The following is an 18,893-nucleotide window of genomic DNA, read 5'->3' on the forward strand; positions in this document are numbered from 1 at the left end:
CCAAAGACCCCTTAAGAAGAAAACAATCAAACTTTGGCTCCCCATATCTCACAAGTGGCTGGAGCAAATTTTGCTATACGTGATCCGCTTAGTGCAAACCTGACTTGTTTGCATAATTATGTTTTAGAGATAAATGCCATTGAAATACATTGGATAAAACATGTGCTGCATAAATAATTTTATGCAACGTTTTAAATGCTTCAGTAAACAGTGAAGGAAGAAGGAAGACTCAAATCGAATAGTCTAATATAGCAGTGGATTCGCCTCTTCATGGAGTGTAGGAATAGCTTTATTTTGTTTCTGTACCATGGAGCAAATGTGAGTTACGCGTATTTGTTTACGTTGCAGTAAAATGTAACTTTATCATCGCCATTTTTAAGCTTGAACAGCCTTCTTGCTTGATAGCATGAGTGTATTTAAGCCAAAAACTATACCTTGATGAATGCCCCAGTTCATGGTGAATAGAATGATACAAGTCCCAACTCTGTAATCCATTGCACTTGAGAGATAATTATGATCGATTAAACGAGCGCCTGGAAATTTTTTCCGTATAAGCACTGTACAAGCTGATTGCTTTGCTCTTCTTGTTGTCTATTGCTATAACTCCAAAGCCACTTACCAGAAATAAACTTTAACAGTCCATTGGTTTTTCCCTTTAGACAACAAAAATGTCATAAAACGAACTTTGAGGAAAATGCAAACAAGTCGGGTTTTCGCTCAGTGGGTCACATACAGTCTACACTACCTGGTAGATTCTTCCTATCAATATACACACAGTGTGACGCGTTGGCTTTCTTGACTGCATAACACACTACCATGTGCCTTGATGAGCTTGAGATGTTTAGTAAATGGTTAAAAGTAAAACTATAAAGAGTAAGGGTCGGTGCTTGAGCAATTGTCTGTATGTGCAGTAGTATGATTTTTTTTTGTTGTTTTTTTGTCATCGTTTAAACTTACAACATTTGACATAGTCATTCTTCCATGCTTGAGTACATACAAACACTTAAAGACACAAAATTAATGCAAATTATTTACAGAACATATTTTTCATGATAGTGATCCCAACTTTGCCCCTGAACTGGATCCTAATGATGAAGTAAGTGATATTTGGACATGATTAAAACATGGAACAGACTTGGAAATGGACTGTACTATCCCCAAACATGTATTTACAACATAGTATGGCAGCCTGAAAACCTATTACATACAACAAACATCAATCATAAACCTCTAAAGAAATGTGATACAAAGCATCAAGTATTTAAAATTAACAAAATAGCATGAATTGTGGTAGGCAATGGAGCCCTAGCTACCCATCACTACAGGTCACCTGAAGAGCAGGCGCCAAACTGATTGCGGCAATTAACCTAGGGTAATTATATAAAAGTCGGAACAGAATGAAACCGGAACAAAATGGTGCATGCACCAAGTCAAAAAAATTGTTTTAACAGATTGTGCACCATTTCCAACTGTCTAGAATTTTGATAGAGTTAGTTTTCCTGTACTTAATCAAAGCCTGCTAGAAATCACTCAAGAATGCCATTTTATAATCACCTACACTGAAAGACAATCATTTACCTATTATTTAGTAACCATTCTAAACATATAATTCATTGCCACCACTGTGGCCAACTCTCGTAAATTATTGCAAAAGCTGGCAGCTTCATAAAGCCATCCTCACTGTTACTAAAAGCTTGGACACAACTGTAACATGAAAATACTACAGTAGTTCACCTTTTAGAATGATAACGAAGTAATTCTACATCAGGATTAAACAGAATGTGATGATTGTTAAGAACGCATGTCACATGGCAGGCATTAAATAGAAACTTCAAGCAAGCGATTTCTAGCATACTTATAAGTACAACTCTAGAACGATTATAGTTACTGTGTGACAGTTGGAAATGCTGCACAATCTGCTAAATACTAAAACTGATTTTTCTACTTGGTGTGCACCCCGTTCCATTCCGACTTTTACAATTACCTATTAACCTAAGCACAAAATTCAAGTGATAGCATGTCTTCAACAGCCTTTAAGCATGTCTCATGTATCTTGTCTTGTTTACATAGGTAACTTTACAAAAAAAAAAACTATATAGTTTTAAGGACAGAGCTTAGTATCAGCCTGGCAGAAGAAGGTCATTGTTGCATTTGATGTTGTTTCTAGCAGCCATACAGTGTTTTATTATGACAAATAGACACTTTGGGTGGTCCAATCATTTTTCAGTCTGTTCCATATTTTAATCATGACTGTGACATGTATGCTATAAAGTAAAGCTCAATGATGTCCAATTCAGTTTTCCTCTAATAATTCCTTATTAAAATGGTTGTTTTAATGAATCATATATCTTGAAACTAATAGATGATGCATTCAGGAAACCTATAACTCAATATTGGTTAAATATACACTATAAATTCTCTTGGACCCTGGACATTACAAACCATGACTGCAGATGTCCACTAGTATAGTTGCAAATGTAGATGACCTCCCTTGTTTCATTGCTTTTTATTTCTATTACTAATTTATAATTATATAAAATTAACATCAGGGGCGTAGCCAGGATTTTTTTGAAGGGGGTTCAGATTTAAAGTGGAATGTCTTACGGGGGAAGGCCTGGGTGCTTCCCCTAGACCATGTTTGAACAAAAATGATGCATAGACCCTACACAAAATATGCCCTTAGGCAGTAATATTAAAAGGTGTTTGTGCATCTAACTAACTAAAACCTACACACTGCTGTTTATGCAGCTTATAGAAACTATAACCTATTGTAAAACTAACTAATCTTCACTTCCAGTCAGCATACTGACAGCAAACTTCAATTTCCTAGCACACGGAAGCCCTCCACACTCGAGTCCCTTAGTTGGCAATACTTCTTTCCAGCTATATACATTATTCTCGGCTGGTCCTCCTGTTGATGGTCAATAACTTCAGACTTGACTTGTACTCCAATATGTTCGAGACATCACGTACCCACAACATGTAACAAATAAAACCATTCATCAGGTAAATATACATCAACAATTCACAGTTTATGCTTACCTGACACATGTATAACACGACCACTCAAGTTTAGCAGCTGCTGCCTTGTAATATGTCTCAACCAATCACTGAACAGTCCTTCGCCATTTCACTCGCGCCAATTCAAACATGCATCACGTGCGCAATTAATCACGTGATGCAATAGATAATTATGATTTGCAATGGTTCAGCATTAATGTGATATGACTTTCAAGAGTAGTACAGAGGAGCGTCAGTGGGCAAGAAGCTACCGGAGAGCTCCAGGGCTGTGAGATTTGGTAGGATTTTTAGTTTTTAAAAAATTCTGCCTCTGAAAGGGGGGTTCGTCCGAACCATCCGAACCCTCCCTGCCTACGCCCTTGAACATAGTTGTGTTGAGCGCATGTGCCTTAGGGCCTAATTGAAAAAATAAGTTTTGTAGATTAACTATCTTGGGGTGGTATGATTTGCAGTTACCACACATGTTGGAGTCCAGTTTTTGTGTAAATCCATCATGTGAAGCATACTGTAGAAGACCAATTTTTGCTTGGTAGGGAAAGGCACATTGTCAAAAAAATTTTCCATAGTTTACCTTAGTAATTATTGATGTCACCTCAGGTTTTTAAATCCTCGAAGATGCCTATTACGAGTATCTAAGTGTTTTAGACAATGGCGTAGAAGGAGTGAGTTAAGTTCCCATTGTAAACACTGAGGGTATTTCAGCGAGAAAATGAGGTCGCGCAAGCCATGGAGCGTGAATAAATAGTCAACAAAAAGTGCATTTAAGGCATTATAGATATGTGTGAGTGGCAGCAAATGAGAATATCCAGTGCCAGCATGGCTGTCCAAGTCTACATTGTGTGCTATAATATGGTGAAGGCCATAAACTGAATTAATGGCTTTTTTGATTAATTAGCTACCACAATGTCTAATCTCCACTGAGCTGGCCACAGATAAGGTATACCTAAGTGCAATTTCTTTCTTACAATCTGCAATTACATCATTTCCCTTGATGTTTACACTGATGTGCTAAATACTAATTGTCCACAAACTGAGGCTAATTGCATTACTGTGGGCCACATTGTGGTTGCAAACAACTGTCCTATTGAGTCAGGTGTCTAACCAGTAAGACACCTGATACCAGATTTCTTCGTAAATAAGAGACCTCCACACATCAAAGGAAACACTACATGCCATTGTCTAATTACAGTAACATAATTACCATTGCGCACTGATCAAATGAAAGAATGGTGCCTGACAAATTAGTTGCGCAACTGAACACCACCCCATCAACTACTGAAATGCTAAGTCACCATTCTGCTTCTTTTTCTGCTATAGTCAACCCAATACACAGTGTTACAAATGAAGAACAGTAAGAGAAGTGCCTTTGCAATCAATCCAGTTGCCACGGAATTATGGTTGAACACACGTCCTGATTATCAATTGCAAAATAGCCATTTTGCTTTAGTTCCAGTTATATTCCACCTATACAATGTTATGAACGAAGAACAGTACAAAAAATGCCTCTACAATCAATCCAGTCACACTACAGAAAATAAAAGCACCAAAGCCATGCTGCAAATTACTGCCAATCAACACCTACACAACAGTGGAGAAAGAAATGGGACACAAAGGAGGACAAAGATAGCTAAGTCTATGATGCATGTATTGTAGCTGCTGCAGTTGACAAAAGGGCACATCTCGGGGTAGAAGCTGAAGAAATCAAGCCTTAACCATAGTCGAATTATGCTTGGCTAGAGGCATTAGTCAGGAAGCCAGTCAATCAGTCAGCGTAAAATTCAATTTTTTTGAACTTGTTGGAATTAGACAAACAAAGGTATTCTAACTGCTTTGATTATAAAGGGTGATATTTAAGACTTGAAGTTAGTTATCAAACTCTAAATCAGATATCAGATTTCGGTATGACCGAAACACCTAGGTCGTGATAACTATTAGTTCCATTGTGTACTATCACTGGACTGGACTGGTGAACTGGACTATTAGACTCGAGTGTCTTTTTTGTAGAAAATGTGATCAAATCTGCAAAAACCCATCATAAAGCCGCATAAACTTAATCATCCTCCTGTACTCAAAAGAGCAGTGCAGGAAGGCTGATTTTTATTTTATTATTTTTACTAACTAGATAGCTAAGTTAGCTAGCTAAAATGACTCAAAGTGCAGTTTTCTGAGACTGCTCTAGCAAGGTACCAACTATAAAAGGTGCTAATTGGCCTCCATTAGCCACCAGTGGTGCAAAAAATCTTTGATGAGGTAAGAAAATTGACGATGCAGGTAGGCATGAAATACTAATAATTAAGTTTCTGTTGCCTAATGCCAATAACTTTTGGAGTTACAGCCCTACAAAGTAACAACAACAGAAAGATTGATTTGTATAACAAGTATGGGGAAATTAATTACAGGTGCTTACAAGAATGGTTATAACTTACAACACAGGTATTCTTTGAAAATTCAGCCATCCGGGGTTTCTCGTTGGTCCTACTACACTGTCTTTGGATCCCAAAAAATTATCCAAGGCATCTTGAGATAGCTTCTCACTCAGAAACAGGCAACTCTGCTAATAGCAAGATATTCTGGGATCAATTCCAAGAAGGAGTAGGTAAAAACGGTGGACCCAGGGACCAAGGCCCCGGGACCAGGGGACCTGTGAGACACCATGACAGGGAAAAAGTGGATTGGTCATGCAAGACTAGTTGCAAAGTACCTAGTACAAGACTACAAGTAGAGAATATTATGAAGGGTATAAAATTCCGAGAAGGGTCGGGTCCTCGGTCCCTGGGTCCACCGTTTTTACTTATCGTCCAAGAAGGACAATACTAAAATTGTAGCAAAATCTAGTAATTCGCATTGCATTTTCAGTAATCTTACTGAGTAGCATAGACTCCTTTTCTTCATCACTGTAACCATCTCTTCCTTGAACTGTGTGATTTTCCAGTGATCTAGGTATGCCGCAAGTTCTCTCAAATACTGTGTGTAATACCATGCACAGTTATATATTTCAGAAAAATTTACTCTGAAGTTATTAGCAAAATGGTGTGGTTGTACACTTCTTCCCAGCATTGAAAGATGACACATTGAAACAGTCCAAAAAAATGTCCATCTTCTCAATAATAAGATAGGTAGTTTCAAAAGCAATTCCACCACCAATGAGCTTGACCTATTATTAATGATAGGCGATATTGAGAATTCTAAGAATCAATACGGTATTAATAAAATAATTGAAGTTATTCAATAATTTTTGTAATTGGCATTTACCTAGAGTAATTGCAGGATACCGTTGGCATAAACATTACATGTGAACCATTCCAAAATATTTTATTAATGTCAGACTGATTTGTAACTTCAAAATACTACAAGTTTTCAGTGAATATTGGTATCCCAGTTCTTATATACCTCCTTGCTTCAGTTTAATGTCCATTAGATGTACATAATCACATTTGCAATATATTGCAGTATTTCAATTATCACAATACCAAAAATGCCATTCAGTGTGTATTAATCATATTGAAATATTGATTTATTGCCCAATTCTACCTGTTATAGGTATGTATATACACTAAAATTTCTTACAGCACATTATACAGTGTACCTGGACAACCAAATTAACAAGTGATTGGCCAAGTAAACATGCTCATACTTCAGCTTGGACGCCAATGACAATCCAGGTTGTTACACCTGCATTCCTCTTGTACTGTTCAACAATGATTCCAGTCAATAGCACTTACATTAGACTAGAATAGAATAAAATAAAACTTTGGTTTTAAGATTACAAAATACATACCCATAATTTCTCCTTTGAAAATAATTCTGTATAATTAGTGGGGAAGATATGTAACGTAAAGTGACCAAGATGTTCACTTCTGGCAGAAAGCATAAAATTTGATATTTTGGGATTTTAGAACATGCTGATTCCAAATTTTAGTGGAACCACTTTATCAGAACAAGGCTTCCTGCTTAAATTTGAGCTCAGAATGGGCATGGTCAAGATTTTAAAGTTAATACAAAGACATTGTTTTTGCTTTAGTACATACATTCATTAGTGAGCTTAATATTTATGTATATTATACAGATTTATTATTGTTTTTGCTCAGTGCACTGTCTACTACAATAGCACAACTGCATACACTTTACATGTTGGCCTTGCGGCATTTGCAATGTCCAAGACAGCATTTCTTGCAGTTACACTTGATCAGTTCTCTGCATTCTTTTGAAGTTTCAGCAATTGTAATCCATAATGGTATCCGTTTTCCATCTATATCCCCAATCCGCAGGACTTGGAAGAGTCGGCTTTGCTATCAGCGCTTATCCCCAAATATGGCCTGCTTGGAATGATGCACATTTCACATGCTGATATAGAGCTTCTCTGTAAGGATGGTGATTTTCGAGCTTTCTATTTCCATAAGAAAATAGTTACTTCCTTGCAGCATTTACAGTGACAAGTTGTGAAGTACAGCTGTACAATGAAACCACAAATCTTTCTATTTCTTTCATATCAACATCAGTATTTGCCTCTGGAGTCTGATAAAGGCGACCAAACAGAGATGCAAACCTCCCAAACAGTTTTCTTATCTATGCCACACAAAGATGAGATTGTATCACAACCTGAGAAAGCATGCATCATGGATGATGTTGACATTACCCAAATCTTAGTAACCAAACAGTAAGCCACTAGCCTTATCAAATACCAGCCCTTCCTTGACACACATCTCATCGAGCACAACAGTCTCATACTTTGTCAAGTGGGCTGGTTGTAATTGTTGAACCCTTTCTCTAAAAGATCTTTGTCAGTCTCTGCCAACAATTCAGTCACAGAAGAAATACAGTGCCAGTAATCTTGCAGAGTTCGTTCGGAAGGTAACTGGATCACCCCAGAGTTTCGTAGAGTGGAGTATGCTCCGCTTGACTGATGATGCTGGTAGAGACACCACCTGATAATTGATGGGTGCCAGCAAATTAATTTAATGTTGTTTAACGAACCAGCTTGCAACTGTTGGTTCCAAAATAAAAACTGTTATCTTCTCCAGAGTATTTATCCTTGTGGCAATTCATAATGGTAAGAATATCATGGTGAGTAGCACTGTCAAGCTTATGTGGCACTGCTCAGCCTGCTGTTCAAGTTTTATCTTTGAAGTTCCACAAATTCTTCATTCTTTCATCCTTTTGTGATGAGATTAGAGCTCGGAAATTAGTGTGACTGTCTGCTCTAGTTTTGGCTCGTTTTCTTCCTTGTCCTTTCTTAGCAATCGACTCAAACCACTTCCTTAAGACATTGTCTGTAAACTTCTTACAATGTTCACATTGACTGTTAGGCTCAAGCAGCTTGAAGAGGCAGTCAAGATGTCTAATAGTAGCAAAGTGATAGTCATAGCATACCATAACATTCTTCCCTATAAGATGACCAACATATAATTACTATACAGGTAACCAGATACACAGATGTACACTTTTGCTACACTTACCATTTTTAGCTATGCAAACATACCTGATACATCTTTGAAGACACCATCATGCTTGACAGCTAGTGGAACAAACATTTCATCATTGTTACCAATGCAGAAAGGTCTTCCTTAATTTATTCACTCTGTACCCTCCCATCACTCACAGAACTTCCATCAGCCTTTCCGTCAATCTGAGTCGCAGAAAGTTTGGTATCAAAGACCATCTCAGTCTCAAGATCTACTGTTTGTGAACCAAAATCTGCAGTTTTTACTTCAGACCAGGCTTCAGAATCACTGGGCTCATCTTGGAACCTTTCTGTGAATATCCCTTGGGTAAATACTTTCTTGGCATTCCTTTGGAAGCAAAAAAAAGCAATATTGATCATTGTTAAAATTATAGAACTGCGCACAACAAACTTAAAACTAAGCTTTACTCTGATTCTGACTGTTACAGCATCATTTGACTATATAAATAGTATGTACAAGTTGAGCTGGATCTTGAAAAACAGCTAAAAATTAAAACTGGATTTTTTCTCAAGAGAGTTAACATTTCAGCCAACCAGGTGATTAGTGGTAACAGTAAAGGTGTCAACAACAGATATGTACGTTTTGGCTCCATTACAAGTTCAGGAAAGAGCTGCAATTGACATTGCACTAGTATGGCTTTCCATAGCACTTTTATGGCTTCCCCATAGGAAATGTATAGTGAAAATTTGTAAAGATTATGTCAGACATTTGAACAAAAATATTTTTAGCAAATTTCAAGATTGTGTGTAATTCCGTCCATGAATGTTTTTGAGGATCCAGCTCAATGCATGCATACTATAGCAGCGCACAGTACCCAAAGTCTAGCTGAAAATGTCATTTTGCCTTGAGACAAAGGTACAACAGTAAATTTGATGCCATTTCATGTAAAACTTCACTATTATGCAAACCAGCTCATTTGATGCTGAAAACAAAGAGTATGGGTATGGGGAGGACAGACTACAATGGAAATATAATTGCTCACTAAATCTCGCTATGATCCAAAGAGATGTCTTCCATTTAAACTTGGAAGAATAATCTAGTTTCAATTCCATATCACTAATGAAGCTTCACTAGATCCAGAGAAAAGCTATCTCGTGGCCAACAAAACACTCAAAAAATACTCTGCTCATTGTCTACATTAGCCGCAAACTTTAAACTTGGAGGTGACAATTAAAATGGGACGCGAATAGTACTGCAGGCCTCTATGTGTTTCCAATCAGTGTCTGGAGAACTGATATATATATATATATATATATATATATATATATATATATCTAATCCAAAACAGCCAAGCTGTTAAAAAAGAGTGCGGCCCTCAAAAAGGCTATGGTGAGAAAAGATGTGAAATCCAAGGTGGTGGCCAAGAAATGACTGTGATGGTAGGTTAATGGTAAAAATTTTAATAACAACAATTCAGGTGAATTTTGGTGCCGAGACCATTTTAACAGCTTGGCTGTTTTGGATTAGATTTCACTTCTTTTTGTATTTGTATACCCCATAGGCCGGCTTTGGGGCATTTTTAACCTATCTTTTTTTCTTTACCACAGGAAGAAGAAAAGATGAAGCAAATGTTAAATACTTTAAATATTTCTGATTTTATCAGTAAATGTACAAATTATATATATAATACATATATTTATTACAGAACTCTACATGGTGGTTTCTTTGTAACTGAACACTCTACAAGGTGAGTCCTTCTAGCTGATCTCTCTACAGAATGAATTATTGTAGCTGAACTATCTACAAGGTAACTTCTTCTAGCTGATCTCTCTACAGGGTGATTTGTTTGCAGCTGAACTCTCTACAAAGTAACTTCTTCTAGCTGATGTCTCTACAGGGTCACTTGTTTGTAGTTGAACTCTCTACATAATGGTTTCAGTGTAGCTGAACTCTCTACAAGGTAACTTCTTCTAGCTGATGTCTCTACAGGGTCACTAGTTAGTAACTGAACTCTCTACAAGGTGACTTCTTCTAGCTAATCTTTCTACAGGGTGATTTGTTTGTAGCTGAACTCTCTACAGGTGATTTGTTTGCAGCTGAACTCTCTACATGACGGTTTCTTTGTAACTGAACTCTCTACAAAGTAACTTCTTCTAGCTGAGATTTGTTTGTAGCTGAACTCTCTACATGGTGGTTTCTTTGTAGCTGAGCTCCCTACAAGGTAACTTCTTCTAGCTGATTTCTCTACAGGGTGAATTGTTTGTAGCTGAACTCTCTACAGGGCGATTTGTTTGTAGCTGATCTCTATACAGGTTACTAGTTTCTAGCTGATCTCTTGAATTATTTTCAGGTGACTGCTCTATTAGAGTATCTCGATCTCACACTTGCTACACCAAGTTGGATTTCCTGTTATAACTCCGTGGCTTTAAGTATGATTCTTCTACACTATTGAAGAGCCTTTCTAAGATGATTACTCCATCTGTACAGTGAATTTCAAAGCATTACCCCAAGCGGTTTTCTGGTAGGCGTGGAAAGTAGTAGTTTTTTAATTAGCTAATCTCGATTGCATAATTGTTACACACTGTTGATTTTTTCATTGTATCTTCTTGGTTTTTAGCTCGATTTCTTTCAAACCACAAAAGGTTTGAGGTTCAATAGTTAATCTATTCACCCACCAATTTTCAGCTTCTTCCCATAAGCGGTTTACCCTGTAGGCGTGACAACATATTGGTGTTATTTTTTGTGAATAATCGTTAATAACTCTTTGCCTGTTTATCGTATTCCAGCCAAATTGGTACAGAGATGCGCCTTTATACCCCCCTTCTGTGTGCCAAATTTCAAGGCAATCGGATATTGCGTTCGCGTTTTATAGCAGTTTTTGTAAGTGTGCGAAAAGAGGAAGAAAATTAAGAAGAAAAATAACAAAGAAACTAAGCCAATTTTTGAAGTTGCATATCTCGGGAACACTTGAAGCGATTTTGCTCAAATTTGGAATGTGGAGTACTGAAATTGGAGGGCGTGTCCACAACAAAAATCGTCTTGTTTCATCAAGGCAGCACAGAGGTGCGAAAATTGCGTTTTCGTTCTTCCTGTCAATATACTCACAGGTGTTACGCGCCGGCTTCTTGAGCCGCACGACACACTACCGTGTGTCTGATATATATATATATATATATATATAATAAAGTACAATAGTACTTAATAAATAGGGATTGGTAAGAAATCATACAGCTTCTCATAATTTTTTGCACTTTAAAAAAACAGCCTTGCAATAAGTTTTACCCAAAAAAACCACCTGGAATACATTAGTACTGCTGTAATGATGGTGTACCTTGATTAAACAAAGCGAAAAGTCAAATGTTTTGATACACAGTGAGTTTAAAAATTTCGAAATTTATCTGGATTTCGTCTGCTTGCCTGCCTGCCTGCCTGCCTGCCTGCCTGCCTGCCTGCCTGCCTGCCTGCCTGCCTGCCTGCCTGCCTGCCTGCCTGCCTGCCTGCCTGCCTGCCTGCCTGCCTGCCTGCCTGCCTGCCTGCCTGCCTGCCTGCCTGCCTGCCTGCCTGCCTGCCTGCCTGCCTGCCTGCCTGCTGTAAGACCCAGTTGCACTAGGTATACAGCTCCAGAAATTTCAGACGGCCAAGGTAATGATGGCTGATTCACAAATCTGTTGTTCCGATTACATTCTGTCCACTGCACCATGCTGTTTGCTTTCATCATTCATTCGCTTCTTCGTTCTTCTCGAAGGATAACTAATAGTTGCAGCGCTTAACAGTTGTGGCGCATACCTCAACCCTAACACGTGATTTTAACGAATTGTGAGCATGCATGCATAAGATGAGGGTGAACAGGTGTAGTACCCAAAGAGTTGTCTCCAGCATTTATTAACGCTACATGGGTAGTTGTTTTATAGTCGTACCAGTTTAGCTTTTTTGCGAGGTAACTAGCTAATAATGCCTTTGAGGGGCGGATCCACCTTGGGATCCAAACTTCTAAAACTAAGGGTTCCACTCTTAATGGTGGACTCTCCAGTGATGTTTTACTGTTAATTCATCAACATTTAGGCCATCAGAAATACAGCTGAAGCCTTTTTTAGCAGTTGCTGTAATTGACAAAACAATAATTATTTTTAGAGGTGCTTAGGTAAAAGATAGCTGCTTCAAGTGATATTTATACTGTGTGGAAAACAATATAGCTAGCTAGCTAGACATAAAAAGTAAACAAACTAGCTATTAAAAATTTTTAAAAGGAACTAGGGATTGATATAATAATCCAGCAATAAAAAGTAATAGCCAAAAGTAGGCATTAAATTGTGTCTCATTTTAGCAAGTAGTCGTCTAATCTTGTTTTCTTACTTTTTATTACTGAATTATTAATATCAATCCCTTTTTTTTTTTAATAACTGCTATATATATCTATGTACCACTCTGCGTGGGCAGTTCAAAGGCACCGCCAGTGCCATAATTTGTATATTGCACTGCTGCAAACCGCAGCGAGTGCATTATAACTTATAACGCACTGGTTGTGGTTTTGTAGACCGCAACGAGTGCATTATAATGTACCGACCGCAGTGCAATATACAGATATTACACTGGCTGCAGTTTTGTGCAACATAGCACAAGTGCCGGTGGCCAAGACCACTACGACACCTCACCTAATATGTGGAAAGGCACTTCACAGATCACTCAAATTCTTTTATAGCCTGACATGTAAAGGTCGATTGTGGGCCATAACGTCACCAATACGTATAATGTTTACAAGCAGCCAATGGCGATCGAAAAAGCCAACGCGGGTGATCACAACTCTAGTCTACATATATATAAACGTACTTATACACCTTGCTAGTCTGGTGCCATCTTAGCCCAGATTAAACTGTAGTCCACTTCGACAATGACTCAATAAAACTAATATATTCTAAATAATACTAACCTTTACGTTTGATTGTGGTAACCAGTTTTGTCATGCCACCAGATTCGAGTTTAGCCAGTGTGAATAGTAAAAATTAGGCTAGTATCATTTAGTAGTTAGGTTTTGTTTACTTAAAACCGTCTATTTAGCTGCTTTTTTCGCTCGAGAGAATCATTATGGCGACTAGTCTGGCGCTTAGTCTATATGGCGATTGAGTGATCACGCTGGCATGCTGAGCACTACATGATGAGAGTCAAACAGCGAATGCAGGTTAGTGATATAACCCATAGTGTACTAGCTTTTAATATCTCAGGTGGCTGCAGTACTGTAGGGGGAACATCATCGCAACGTCCGGCTTGGTTACCCACAATCGATGTTAGAAACCTGGCCTTTATAAGTGTTACAGCTGTCTTGTGAGACTCTCCCCACCTATTAGGTGAGTGGTACATAACAGTTATACAACGTGCACTTGTGCTCTGCCTGTATAAACGCACTTTCCTTCGGGCCTAACGGCCCTCAGGCTTGTGCGTTTATATCAGGCAGAGCACTCGTGGCCGTTGTATACCTATATAATGGTGATCAGATGATATCTAAGTAAGAACCCTTCTTACAAAGAAAAAGACATTTAAAGAATTTACAGATATTTTTTTATTTATTATTTTTGAAAAGCAAGATTTTACACTATAAATTTAGGCTTGCACCATTATGCACAGATCTGGTCACAAATATTTAGGAATTGGTTGTAATAATACATTTGCCACACTGAATGTAGAATATATTATGCAGATATACTTGTCAACTCACAGTTGTGCATTGGCTGTATGGAATAGCAAGACAGTTAAAATACTACAGCTACTTAATTTTACTGACTTGGATGCTCATAGCTTGTGTTAGAGTGCATAGCACTGCTATACTACATAGTAGTTATAGCTATATACTTTCTATATTTAAGAAAAATGGTAGCCATCTCACACATTTAACGGTAATAATGTGTATTTAATACTTCAGTATTAAAAACCCACAAATCTCTATTCTGGCTAATTAGTATCAATGCAAAGTAGAGGTTTACTTGCTTGATCCATGATTGAACCATGATCCTTTCTTGATATGTGGGTTGTTTTAGCAATCCCTATTCCTTATTTTAATATGTCTGGTATATTTATTTTACAGCACAAGTGCTAAAGCATTACTTAAGGATATTATAGTATGGAATCCAGAGCTAGTATACATTTGACAGAATATTTGACAGAATATTTCATAGAAAAGGTGGCATTATTAATATACTCATGTCCATAGGTTTGGCCAGATTTTGCTGTGAAGAGAGAAATTGCTAACCTCAAAGTGAAATGTGAGAACTACATGGTTGGATGTGATTGGGCAGGATTGTTCAAGGAGTTGATGGTAAGATACAAAAACAACTAAGTGGTATAGTATAACAAGGTTGCAGCCTTCAAAAGTCTGGATGAAAAAAAATTAAAGGTGGCAACCATGAAATGGCTACAATGATGTTAATGGAAATACATTTTAAATTAAAATTTACATCATTGTAGCCATTTCATGGCTGCTACCTTTGATTTCACAACTATGTTCACCCAAGCTTTTGAAGGCCACACCTTTTTTGTACAGCTTAACTGTTTTTGCATTGATTTCACTTTTTTTTTTAAATACCCCAGAGCCAGTGGCTTTGAGGCTTGTTTATACACAAATATATTTTTATCTGCAAGTACAAGTAAATTCCTTCCAAGTTAGGCATGCATGATTATTTGTCTATTAGGATTTTTATTTTGCTTCTACTAGAGTATCTCAAGTTTTCATCCAAATTGTGATAAGTTGCAGTTGCTCAAAATCCTGCACTTTTTATGATTTCCAGCCTGTTGTTACAAGTTTAGCTAGCATAGCACTTACAGTATTGTGATCATAATTATGATAATGATTGGCACGAGTAACAGAGTATTAGAGAAGTTGAATAAGTAGAGTTTATTTGATTACTTTTATAATACTCTAATATAGTGCACATTTTATGAGGATTTCTAACACAGAATTTTCTAGAACAATCTTCCGTTTCAAGTATAAGGCAAAATTTTAAGTTCAATTAGGGAGCATACAAAAAAATAGGGAAACAAGGGAGGTTGCCTATACCTGCAGATATACTAGTGGACATTTAATCCCTGATTCAGTCTATAGATCCATTCACACTATGCAAATAATGCAAATTCAATGTGAATTAATTCGCATCTGTTGCGTTCACACTGAATCCGCATCAACCGCAATCCAGTTTGAATGCGGCTTCAGGCAATCCACCTCTAGAGGTAGTTTCAATGTGGATTGAGCCTGTATTGTGCAATGTTGTGGTATCATGTGTAGCTTTGTGGGGAATGTGATTATTTGCGCGACGTCCAAAACAATGCTACACTTGGCGAACAAAGGCGTTAGCGAAGAGACAGCTACAAGACAGAGCAAGTGGGATACTAAGGTACTCTTTAACCTTCACAACGAGCCACGTGATGAATTGTAAGACTTATCAACACAAGGCTGATAGCGCATCCCATCTTGTGATAAACACCTTTAAAGACTGTGGTATCAATGTTAGGCACACTAGCCACTCGTAATTCTACTCTACCAGTGCCTATCGATTGTCTCTTGGTAACACATCACCACTCGTCGCCAGCCATTCTGTTGACTTGAGCATGTTTGTACATGACGATTAGCATTCCCACAGCGAAGCGACACACAAACACATTTATAACACTTAAGTAGAAACTCACCAGTTAACAAAAGCAATCATTGTGCACAAAGAAATTCATGCATTGCATCACCCATTACATAATTGTATTGAATTTCAATGCGCATTCCTGAGGCTAGCCTGAACATGACGAATGCAAATTATTTTGAAGCTGGTTTGATGTGGATTGCCAATGTGCATAATATTTGCATAGTGTGAATGGGCTTTATACCCATGACTGAATTAAATGTCCACTAGTATAATATCTGTTGGTGTAGGCAACCTCCCTTGTTTCCCTACCGTAGAGTTGGGTTGATAAGCGCATGTGTCTATTAAGCACATATTATTTGCTAAATGCATACACATTTCTTGCGATTAACCATGGCTGATAAGCGCACATGGCCAAATACAACGACAAAACTACACACAGGAAGAAAAGCTGAAAGTACTGAAAAATTAATGCCTCCTTGAGCACTTATGTCTTCCTTGAGGTCTCCCTTCGCTATTAATGATGTGCGATACGTATCGATATATCGGAATATCGCGATACTCCAGCTGTATCGCTTTACCAATACACACGTACACGTATTGATATTTTGATTGCGCAATCACGGAAATATGAAGGTCTGGCTCTCTTCAATTTAAGAGTGTAGCTGGGTTTTTTACCTGTTTACTAGACTCCTTAAGCTTGTTATATGATAGTGTAATGGTGTAATGGCTGGTACTAAACAATAAAAATTTATCGGCCACCCACGCACTTAATTAAACTTGGCTTCTTTGTACAAAGGATGCACTGTATCGCATATCGATATCATATCGTGACTACACAGCTGTTAGATACAGATACACCATTTCAGGTGTATCGCACAGCACTATTCACTATGTATGCAGCATCTGGATAACGATATTCTTCTTCATCACGAAGGATTTCACCCAGAAATGGAGTCTAATTTCCTTATACAGTACTGCTCAAATGTAACATCGTCTTGCGAGAGTACGAGCGATTAAAAACCTCTCTAATTAAAGGGCTTGGCACCTGTTTTGCTCACGAGAATTCATCCTGTTTCGTTTGGGATGAAAACTCGCAATAGAATAGGGTGCCACACCCTTTAATTAGCAAATTTTTTAAATCGCTTGCACCCACAAGATGACGTTGCATTTGAGCAGTACCGTACACTGTTGCGTGGTTACCAGCACAAACTATTAACTACTCTATTACAATGTAGTGATTCCATGTTACACTCACCATAATTATTAGGTGTATGTACCTAACAGATAGTATGATTTTTACAAAAAGTTTTCTCCAAAAATTATAAGCACATGCGCTTAACAACCCAACTTTATGTTACTTTTTTCTATGATCTCTAATCAAACTTAAAATTCCTAATTTTTCCTTATACCTGTTTGTTTACTTTTTTGTAACATTATTATGACTGGTGGACCCGCACATAACAGAACAAAAGAAATGATGGTGCCAGAGGTAATGTTTTCGTCTGAATGCATGCCCCAAGTATAAGCTAAGTGGCCATTAAGCTTAGCTTTCAGGTATGTTCAGCCCAATACACAGCATTACAAATGAAGAACAGTAGGAGAAGCACCTCTGCAATCAATCCAGTCACCACGGAAAATACAAACAGTTCTCCTTTACAAATGTAGAGAAGCCATCATCATGTTATCGCTAATTGATACCTTGGGCTGTCAGCAAAAATGGGGCACAAAAAAGGACGAAGGTAAGTCCATGATGCATGCATTGTACGTACTATCAAGAGTTCATAATAATTATTTGTATGGGGGCATACAAATATATGGTATGCCGAAACATCGAACAATGAAAAATCAAGCCCGCAGCCTTATCGAGTTATGAGTTATGCTTGTCTGAAGGCGTCAGGAATGCAGGTAATAGAAAATTCCGTTGAATAAAAATTTCGTAGCAACCTATTGGAAGCATTTAGAGTCTTACTTGAAAGTACTTTTGGCCTTGGTTATTAGAGGTGTACCGATATGGGTTTTTGGCATGTATTGATATCCGATATTGATGCCACCAAAAGAAGCCGATAACCGATGGTCGATCCGATATTTGCATTACAAACAAAAGTCATAGATAATCTATGCAAAAGTGTACATTACTCTACAACAACATGTGGATATACCGTATACGGCAAAATTTTCGAGGGGAGAAACTTTCGCGGATGCACAGAAGTATTGCAATTCGCGGGAAAATATTCGCGGTTGTACATAGAATTCTGCAATTCGTGGGAAAACATTCGCGGATCGTTAGCTGTGTTGCGTGTGAAGTGTGAAGACACGTGGCAATCGATTAATCCGTACGAGAGTGTCTCCAGGCCCCTTGATCGGTCAGTGATGGATCACGAAGAGGAGTTTTCTACAGAAGGCGAAATACATGGTTATCATGTGTATCAGGCGATATGGACTCCAGTAATTGACGAAGTGTTAGAATGTGTGCGGGAAGAGGATAACGATGAAGATAGATTTGCGGTCGCAGTGAAGAAGAGCAGTACAATAGTCGGCCATTTGCCATGAAGAATATCTGCCTTATGTTCCGCCTTCATAAGAAAGGGTGGCGTTATTAGCTGCCGTGTTACAGGACCTCGACGCTTTTGCAGGCACCTCGTGAAAGGAGGGATGGAGGTACCATGCCAGCTAACCTTTATAGGAATAGGAAAGAAACTGAAAAAAATTCGTTGTTATCTGGCGAGGGATTTGTGTAAATTGGCTGCATTAAAAGCTTCATGCACAGAAGAGATGTCAACAGGGCTGGTGTGTAAAGTTGAGGACTCGGAAGCACCAAGCTGCAGCAGTTCAAACTCTGTGGCCCAGGACA

The 18,893-nt window shown here is 38.0% G+C and overlaps 1 protein-coding gene across 2 annotated transcripts in view; it reads left to right on the forward strand.

Annotated features, from left to right (window-relative positions):
* Positions 1-18,893, forward strand: part of LOC136265437 (TNF receptor-associated factor 3-like) — a 57,091-nt gene that overhangs the window by 22,801 nt on the left and 15,397 nt on the right. For both annotated transcript variants that reach the window (XM_066060284.1, XM_066060283.1), the window contains exons 3-4: positions 1,057-1,096; positions 14,626-14,730. In XM_066060284.1, the coding sequence (XP_065916356.1) occupies positions 1,057-1,096; positions 14,626-14,730 (145 nt within the window). The remainder of the gene's footprint in view (positions 1-1,056; positions 1,097-14,625; positions 14,731-18,893) is intronic.

This window comes from Dysidea avara, chromosome 9 (genome assembly GCF_963678975.1).
Source record: "Dysidea avara chromosome 9, odDysAvar1.4, whole genome shotgun sequence".
NCBI lineage: Eukaryota > Metazoa > Porifera > Demospongiae > Dictyoceratida > Dysideidae > Dysidea > Dysidea avara.